General features: G+C 41.5%; 1 protein-coding gene across 1 annotated transcript in view; it reads left to right on the forward strand.

Annotated features, from left to right (window-relative positions):
* Positions 1-221: 221 nt before the first annotated feature.
* CCHR2.PART0H9orf40 (chromosome chr2.part0 C9orf40 homolog) overlaps positions 222-10,217 on the forward strand; it is a 21,729-nt gene continuing 11,733 nt past the window's right edge. The window contains exon 1 of the mRNA XM_044060850.1: positions 222-753. Within this exon, the coding sequence (XP_043916785.1) occupies positions 364-753 (390 nt within the window). The 5' untranslated portion in view covers positions 222-363. The remainder of the gene's footprint in view (positions 754-10,217) is intronic.

The raw sequence follows: 10,217 nt of genomic DNA on the forward strand, positions 1-10,217 counted from the left end.
ATTTAATTAGTGCCAAATGTTATTCACATGACAGGTTTATTTTTAAAATATAGCTAAAATGGGTCTCATAAATTAACACACGTAAAAAGCCTTTTCAAAAACTCTCACGTAAGAATTAATCTCACAATTGCAGACTACACTTTCTACTCGCGCTGTTTCCGCCCGTAATTTCTCCCATCCAATCAGGTTTAACGATTTAATAGACGCTCTTCGTACCCGCCTTTTACGTACATTTTTCTCCGTTTAGATGAGTATTATTTGGAGTCGGTTGTAATTTGGAATAACAACATTACGTGCTCCTTTTTTAAAGTTAAACGTACCAGTGGTTGGGGTGCCGGTGCATATTCAAATAAGCCCAACCACATGAAGAGAAAAGCAGAAGTCCTTACACTTGAATCTTGTAAACGAGTTAAGGTTACTGGTAGCTTATTCCCAAGTAATTCACCTGAAAATGCTGATAGTTTGACTTTTGCTGTTATTCGCAGCAGGGGCTGCAAACGGAAGTTTCAGTCGGAAGGAAATGACCGGTCTTTTCAGGGAGATGAAGTAGAACAAACACAACGTGGTATAGCGGCATTACCAGTTAAGGTCGAATTTAAAAATCCCGGGAAGTGTATAATGACATCCTCCCTTTCTGATAACCAAGGCTTGCAAGACCAACCCCTTGAACTCTCTCATGGGTCGGAAGAAAGCTCTAGAATTCAGCGTCATGTCACCGTAGTAGATAGTGCTTCGGATGAGAGCAGCATGCAGGTAAACATATATTTTTTGCGAAGTTACATCCTTACTTACAAGGCCACCTTGTGTGGTGAATTGAAAAAAGTGCGTGCATTTGTTTATGTAGATGGTTTTATTTGATTACCAAATGGGGGTGTCTTTAGCTCTTCACCTCTCTTGCCTTTGAATGAAAATAAGTATGCACATCATTTAACAAATCACACCACATATTTGCTTGGAAGAAATTGACCAGGCATGTATTTATTATGCCAGTCAGATCGATTCGGTGCCAAATCATAAGTTAGTGCCAATCAAGAATATTCGCAGGACAGTCCTTCGAAAGAAGTCAAATCAACCAGGCTGTAACAAACCACCACGCAGTCCCTGTAAATGCTTAACCAGTACCATTGTCTGAAGGGATGTACAGCCAAACTGACAATCCCCTATCACCATTCAGCCAGGTACCAGTGCCTAGTCCACCTAGAGAACGACCAATCTGTCTGAGCCTGCACCTTTGCTCTTCTTGGGTTCTTCATGGCTACAACACCTATCTACTCTTAACTGCCACTTGCTGAGGAAGACAAAAACCCAGTGGCAAAGAAATTCCTTCCTAACCATTATTGCGATCACCCTTGTGGATCAGCAAGCACCTACCTACTCATATCAGTCAAGGCTTAGGGTTGCCACCTTTTCAAATGTCCAAAGTGGGACATGTTCTGTAGAAATGTCATATTTTCCAGGACAAAACATTCCTACAGCCGTACATAGTACAGAACTTTACTTTTCTGCACAAATAAAAGCTTATTCTAGTAACATTTGAATTGCTTATGCCACTTCACATAACATACAGAAGTTTCATATATAAAATAACTGTTTTATGCAACTATTAAATAAACTTGGGATATAATGTTGTCCTGTAATCTCAGGACATTTGCTATGTCTTGATTATTTTCACAGGACACAACTGCCTAAAGAGGGACTGTCCCTCGCAGAGTGGGACAGGTGATAACCCTATGCTTCCCACTTCCCTCTTTGTGCTATTTACACCTTCTTCCTGCTTTTACGAAGGAGGGTGGGTGTTCTGCTCTGCTGTTGAGACGATCTTACATAAATACCTGTGGCTTTTTATATTCTTTCTCCTCTTACCCATCTACCTGTACAAAACCCTTGCTTTTCATCCCGACCCCTCCCCCATTTCATGCATGCTATTTTCCCCAAGGCAATATAGCTGTGTCTGATTCCTTGAAACACACTCATTGCCTTTGGATGAAAATAAGCATGCACATCATTTAACCAATCACACCACGCAATTGCTTTGAAGACATGGCCACAGGCATGTATTTATTATGCCAGTCAGATCGAATTGTGTATCAAATCAGTGCTAATTCGGAAGTCATTGCCAACCATGAATATTCAGATGTGCACAAAAGGCAGAGCTTGGAAGGAAGTAAAGTCAACCAGGCCATAACATACCACAGCAGTCCCTGTAAATGTTTAACCAACACCAATAGCTGAAGGGCTCTACAACCAAACACTGACAGTCCCTTGTCACCATTCAGCTAGATACCAGTGGCTGAAGGGGATCTGTTACTTGTAGGACCCAGGCTGTGGCCCCCAGTTTGCCCACTACACCATGGGGCAGCCCACCCAGGGAAAGGACCAAGCTGTCTGAGCCTGCACCCCTCCCCAGGCCAAGCACACACCTTTGCAGTTTGTCTTCCAGCTCTTGCCCTTCTGCCACAGGAATATGGCTTGTACTACATGTCATCTTTTGTCCAAGCATTTCTGCTCACTTTGAGATTCCTTTAAGGTTTCCTGCAAATAACTTTTGTTCCTGAATGTTATGAGTGAACTCCACTTCTATACAGTTCTGGTGAACTGATATTAGCGTTGTGCAGTACCCAACCCCCTAGTTCTCTTCCCTGTTGTCTAATGGTCAACAACTTAGACCTTTCCACTGCTTTGTCGTTATTTGCTCCTTGCCAGACTGGTCTTGGAATTGTATCCAATCACACAAGCTTAATGTTCAGCCAAATATGCCTGATTTGCCTGGGCCATTGACAAATTCTATTTTTTTGAGGCACAGCAATGGGCTACTTATCACATCATCCCCCCTCATATGTAATACGGTTAAACTTGGCTCAAGTAATGACTCAGAAATTTCTGTTAAAGCTGGCAGCAGGTGCCTCTACTGCATTCCTCTCCTTCCTAACCAGCAAACCCACATTTCTTACTCTTTGAAACCCAGGTTCCACCCAGATTCACCCATTTCTGTGGTCATCGTACACAAAGGAATGCCCAAGAATCCACACCTCAGTCAGCTGTTTTATGATACCTGCAAAAGAGAATGCTGATTAGTCATCACGTTCTGGAATATTTTCTGTAAGCTTGTGATCTCCGAGTTAAGCATAGTACCTCAATTTCTGATGCCTCTTTGTGTGGGCATGTGATGCAGCTCCTATTCTGAAGGAATGGAACTGTTCATGGGAGGTTACTAGGCTAATGTCCCTAGAGCCCTTACAAATCTAGACATATTTATCTCATTTGTTGGCTAGGGGATTGAAGTTCTCAGAGGTAAGGGTCTATGGTAGTTAATACTGACTTTCTATGTCCAGGAGAGACATGGGTGCCACCCCAGAAGTGAATTTGCGGTCACCCATCCATTGATCTGTTTTGTGTTTGAAGAGGGTCAAGGAGGGGCTCTGTTTCACTTAAATTGGAATCTTGTTCCAGTGCAATCTCTGGGAGCTGTATCCATCTCCAGCATGACCTGTTCGTTTCAGAGGCTAGTTTAAGATCCCTGGAGCAGGTGACTCTGCCGCAGTTTGATTTACAAATGTGTAGCATTCCATCAGGGCCGGGTCAGAGGCTACTCTGTAAACCAGGCACAGGTCACCCCTTAGCAACCTGTAGGAGACAGAATCCAGTGATGAGCTTTGTCTTTCTGCGTAAGACTTGTTTTGTGTACCCTCTAATTTCTTGGTGAGAAACCTCTGTGATCTCTCCAGTTGTTTCAGGTGTCTGGTGAGGTACATGCAAAAGGGAGCATTGTACTCGGTTACTGGTCTGATGAGGGCCGAGTATAATGATATTCTAAACTCTTTAGATGTAGATGCAGTGCCTTTACTTGTAAGATGTGCCAAGCCTTTACTTATAAGATGTGCCACATAGAAGGATTTCCTTACCATACCTCAATGCAATGTTTTCTCTATTATGCCTCATCAATTTTTCATTAGTTCCCAAAGGTGGTGTTGAATCCTATAAGGCTTTGGGTCTAAATATGAGGTCCTATAAAACAACGGTTTCTGGTAAGAATAGATACGCCTCTAACACCAACACTTCAGGCAAAACTCTTGAGATTACTGATCCGAGTGCCACTATCTCTTTAAATCACCTTGAACAGTCAACAGGAAGTGAAGGTACATTGGCGGATTCATGTTTAGAAGAAGCAGTCACTTTGGACCCGAACACCTTTAAGAATTCCAATTACAGCACTGACTTTCCAGAATTACCATTGTAGTCTCCAAATACCAGCTTTACTCTTCATAATATTCAGCATCATGAAGGAACAACAAAAAAACGTGAATCGTGGTGGGAACAGAAGTTATTCGAACCAGAGCCAAGGAAGAAGCAGGGGAAAAATGCTGAGAGACATTAATGAAACCGTGAAGTCAGTATGATGCAAACATTTTCTACTTGTCTGATTGTTTAATTTTTGACTTAATCATATTTTAATTTTTCTTCAGAAAAAAGCAACACTTTGTAAGATCTACACCATCAATCGGCTTTGAGATTCATGAAAGCCGACGGGGGGTTCATAATGAATGTGGAACAATATAATGTATCTAGGAAAAAATTGTTGAATGAGGTTGAAGAATACAGAGATGTCTCTTTACTAGACATACAAAAAGTCAAATTCAGCATTGCTTTTTACAATTTTTTAATGAATGGTGAGATTCATACTGACATATACAATTTTTTAAATATAGACCATCCATGAGTAGGGGTATTATTTAAGTCCTATTTGAATAAGTATGCTAACGTTCACAACAGTTTAGTTAATCTATACTGTTCCTTATTGGAAATTTTATTAACAAGCTACTATTTTCTCTTCAACCACAGATGTTACCAGCAGATTAAGTGTGTAACAATGGGGCCTGCAGTGGCCTAAGCTTACTCAAATTTAGTGCTTGGTTTTTGGGAAAGGGAGATTTTTGAGTCCTATTCCTGAATATCAAAATATTTTGTTTTACAGGTTTGTAGATTTGTTTTTTATAAAGAAGATTGCAGTCCTCCAGAATTTTGTACCAACCTGAATCAGAGTTCCCCTTTCTTGAAGTTTATAGCTGTGGATAAAGGACACACTGTTTCTTTTCTGGATGTAGAACTTAAATAGAACACAGATAGGAAAGATGCATTTTCTAACAGTTATCTACATTTTCATAGTAATCACCCTAGATTTAATAAATGAAACATACCAAGAGGTCAATTCATCAGAGCATTTCTCGCATGACGAGTGAAGACAAATGTTTTCAGCGAGAAGTATAGCACATTATTTCTCTCTTTTGCTAGGGTTTACCAGAGTGAGTTTTTAGAGAAAACTGCTGTGGAAGTCACTTCAAAGAGATTAAAGGAGTTTGGACCCATTATTCTGAAGTGGTACAAAAAAACAAAATAACGACCAGGAAAATAATATCAATAATAATAATGGGAACAATACAGTAGAGGACAAAGAAGAAACTAATAACGAAACTGAAGGTGATAAGAAATCGTTCCCACGTTATTGCTTAGATATGTCAGCTGATACTTAACAGATAAAAACTAATTTTTAAAAGTGATTGGAAAATCATTACAGGAAATGATTTTTATAATTTTGGAGGACAACCATTTTCTTGTATGTAGAAAAGATGCTTGTATTAAATATAAGTTAGAAAATAACAGCAAGATTTATCCTCCCAGTACAAACAAAAGTTTGGGTACTTATAAATGCAGAGGGTATAACGTTTGTAGATTTGTGTATGAGGGACCTTGTATTTCTATGAATCGTATTCCACATTCTATAACGGTTCCAGGAAGATATCATTGTGGTCTGCAGGGGTGTACATTGGAGTGTGTTCACACTGCCTTAGCTTTTATGTGGGAATGATGGCAAGGTGCTTAATAAGGATAAGAGAACACAACCATGCTGTCAAAACCAAAGACTACAGTAATGCCTTATTTACATGTTCTCTTTTATGTAAGAAGTACAAAAAGTTTACTTTTGCAATATTGGAGCAGGTTTTGGAGGATAGAAGAGGTGGTTGTTTTAAAAATCAAATGGAAAAGAAAGAAGTAGAATGACAGGTCAAACTAAGGGCTGATGCTCCACTGGGACTGAATTATTAATATAAAGCATTTCCTTAAGGAACGCTAGCTAGGTGGTTCTACGTGGTTGTTAAAGGGTTAAAAGTTTAACCCATAACCATTTTGTTCTTATTTGACTAGTTTAGCTGATAGTGATTTTTGTGGACACAGGTCTGAACAATATATATTGTGTGAATTTTGGATTTAAGTATTTTCTGATGGTTTGCTTTTAGGAAAGTGGACTGTGCCACTAATAGTAGATAAACCTAAAAAAAAAAACTGCACAAAAAACTAACTTCAGGATTATCCAGTTTTTAGTTGTAAGGCTTTGGGTCGGCTGCTGGCACCAATTTCCTGGACCTGTCATCCATTTTTGTCCAGTATTTGAATGGGAAATGAGAAAAGGAGAACATGAGTCATCAGTGGCATTCTCCCTCATTGAATATGCTGTACTCTGGCTGTTATGTTGTGCTGCCTGCATTTCCGCAGAAACTGCCTTTTTTCTCTTCACCCCCCCCCCGTATTGGTTCCATTTTCTATTAACCCTTACACTGAAGCTTAATCTTTAACCCTTTCTCATCACCATCTGAAATTTACTAACTCCCCTTTTTGTCCCTTTCTCCTTCCTGTTCTACCCCCCTTTTACACACACTTTTTTTGCTATTTAAACATTTGTTTGACTGTTATGTTAACCTACATGTAGATACAGTTTCCTGTATTTATGTATTGCATTTTTACCTGTATGTAGTTTTCTGTATTCATGTATTTTCTGTGTTAATGCCATGTTGATGTAACATTTTTGGTTTTGTTAATATACAACCCAGACTAAGCCTGCCATTGGTTATTTGTAATCGGTGTTCTACCCTGGTGAACAGATAAAAACACAATATAATGAATAAAACATTGAAACTTCTTTACTTGCCCTGTGTTGCTAGTTCCCCTCCTCACGTGCTTACATTATTAGCTGATTACTCGTATTGTGCCCCAAAACGTACTGTGCTTTTCCTGCAACCCTCACCCTGATGTGTACTGCTCCAGCTAGATAGATTTCAGACTGTACTCCTTACCAATACTTATTAGAGCTCAGCTCTGCAAACCATTTCCCATTCAAATACCTTGTAGAAACTGATGCCACCTGGTATACCTGTAAATTATTATGTTACACTGTTTGCCATTAATAAACTGGCCACTGGGGATGCACAAGCCAGTGCATTTCTTTGTTCTGGTCCCAAGCCCGGATAAATGGGGAGGGTTACATCAGGAAGGGCATCCGGTGTAAAACCTCTGCCAAATAACATATGCGGACAACAATACAGATTTTCATACCAGATTGGTCGAGGCCCGGGTTAACGACCGCCACCAGTACTGTTGGCCAACAGGGTACTAGCGAAATTTGGTCTACTGTTGGCCGAAGGAGAAGGAGGGGGAAGGAATGTCCAAAACAGAAAGAGAGGAGGAAGGTTAGGAGTGTAGTAGTGAGGGTAGGAGCTTGGAATTTTGGCAGTATGACTGGTATAGGGAGAGAGTTAGCTGATATGCTGAAGAGAAGGAAAGTTGATATATTGTGTGTATTGTGTGTGCAAGAGACCAGATGGAAGGGGAGTAAGGCCAGGTGTATAGGAGGCATTTTCAAATTGTTCTATCACAGTGTGAATGGGAGGAGAAATGGGGTAGGGGTTATCCTGAAGGAACAGTATGTCAAGAGTGTTTTGGAGGTGAAAAGAGTGTCGAATAGAGTAATGTTTATGAAGCTGGAAATTTAATGGTGTAATGATGAATGTTGTTAGTGCATACATTCCGCGAGTTGGGTGTGCAGTGGATGAGAAAGAAACATTTTGGAGCGAGTTGGATGAAGTGGTGGTGAGTGTACCCAAGGGTGAGGGACTGGTGATTGGAGCAGATTTCAATTGGCATGTTGGTGAAGGGAACAGAGGAGATGAGCAAGTGATGGGCAGGTATGGTGTTAAAAGGAGGGGAATGCAGAAGGTCAGATGGTAGTGGATTTTGCGAAAAGGATGGATATGGCTGTGGCGAATACGTATTTTAAGAGGGAGAAGCATAGGGTGACGTACAAGAGCGGAGGAAGATGCACACAGGTGGATTATATCCTATGCAGGAGGGCCAATCTGAAGGAGATTGGAGACTGTAAAGTGGTGACAGGGGAAAGTGTAGTTAGGCAGCATAGACTGGTGGTCTGTAGGATGATGTTGGTGATCAAGAAGAGGACAAGTGTGAGAGTGCCAAGGAATGAGGAAGTACAAGAGAGTATACAGAGGAAGAGCCTGGCGAAGAAGTGGGATTGTCAGAGAGATAAAGAAAGTAGACGGGAGTATAAGGACATGAGGAGCATGGCAAAGAGAGAGATGACGAATGATAAGGCATATGGAGAGTTGTATGAAAGGTTGGAGACTAAAGAGGGAGAAAAGGACCTGTACCGATTGGCTAGACAGAGGGACCGAGCTGGGAAAGATGTGCAGCATGTAAGGGTGATGAAGGATAGTGAGGGAAATGTACTCGCAAGCGAGGAGAGTGTGTTGAGCAGATGGAAAGAATACTTTGAGGGGCTGATGAAGAGAATGAGAGAGATTGTTGGATGATGGGGGGGATAGTGAATCAGGAAGTGAAACGGATTAGCAAGGAGGAAGTATGGACAGCTCTGAAGAGGATGAAGAATGGAAAGGCTGTTGGTCCAGATGATATACCAGTGGAAGCATGAAAGTGCTTAGGAGAAATGGCAGTGGAGTTTTTAATCAGATTTTCTTAATGAAATCTTGGAAAGTCAGAGGATGCCTGAGGAGTGGACAAAGTGTTTTGGTACCTATTTTTAAGAATAAGGGTGATGTGCAGAGCTGTAGTAACTACAGAGGGATAAAACTGATCAGTCACAGCTTGAAGTTATGGGAAAAGAGTGATGGAAGCTAGGTTAAGAGAGGATGTGATGATTAGTGATCAGCAGTATGGTTTCATGCCAGGAAGGAGCTGTACAGATGAGATGTTTGCTCTGAGTGTGTTGATGGAGAAATATAGAGAAGGTCAGAATGAGTTGCATTGTGTCTTTGTGGACTTGGTGAAAGCACATGATAGGGTGCCTAGAGAGGAGTTGCTGTATTGTATGAGGAAGTCAGGGGTGGCAGAGAAGTATGTAAGAGTGGTACAGGAAATGTAAGAGCGTAGTGTGACAGTGGTGAAGTCTGCAGTGGGAGTGACAGATGCATGTAAGGTGGAGGTTGGATTACATCAAGGGTCAGCTCTGAGCCCTTTCTTATTTGCAATGGTGATGGACAGATTGACCGACAAGATCAGACAGGAGGCCACATGGACTATGATGTTTGCAGATGACATTGTGAGCTGTAGTGAGAGTAGGGACCAGGTTGAGGAGACCCTGGAGAGGTGGAGTTATGCTCTTGAGAGGAGAGGAATGAAGGTCAGCAGGACTAAGACAGAGAATGTGCGTGTTAATGAGAGGGAGGATAGAGGAATGGTGAGGATGCAGGGAGTAGAGCTGGTGAAGGTGGATGAGTTTAAGTACTTGGGATCAACATTTCAGAGTAATGGTGAGTGTGGAAGAGAGGTGAAGAAGAGAGTACAGGCAGGGTGGAATGGGTGAAGAAGTGTCAGGAGTGATTTGTGACAGACTGGTACCAGTAAGAGTGAAAGGGAAGGTCTACGAGAGGGTAGTGAGACCAGCTATGTTGTATGGGTTGGAGCCGGTGGCATTGACAAAAAGGAGTCAGAGCTGGAAGTGGCAGAGTTAAAGATTTGCACTGGGTGTGCCAAGGATGGACAGGATTAGGAATCAGTATATTAGAGGGTCAGCTCAGGTCAGACAGTTGGGAGACATAGAGGCGAGATTGCATTGGTTTGGACATGTGCTGAGAAGGGAAACTGGGTATATTGGGAAAAGGATGCTAAGTATGGAGCTGCCAGGTAAGCGGAAAAGACGAAGGCCTAAGATAAGGTTTATGGATGTGGTGAGAGAGGACATGCAGGTGGTTGGTGTGGCAGAGCAATATGTAGAGGACAGGAAGAAATGGAAACAGATGATCCGCTGTGGCAACCCCTATCTGCCATTAATAAAAGACCAACTGTACTTGGCTATGAAACTTGTTAAAACTTCTTCTTAGCTGCTGCAGAACACTGAACCACCAAATGTATGC

This window comes from Protopterus annectens, chromosome 2.part0, assembly GCF_019279795.1.
Source record: "Protopterus annectens isolate FY-2018-M chromosome 2.part0, PAN1.0, whole genome shotgun sequence".
Taxonomy (NCBI): Eukaryota; Metazoa; Chordata; order Ceratodontiformes; family Protopteridae; genus Protopterus; species Protopterus annectens.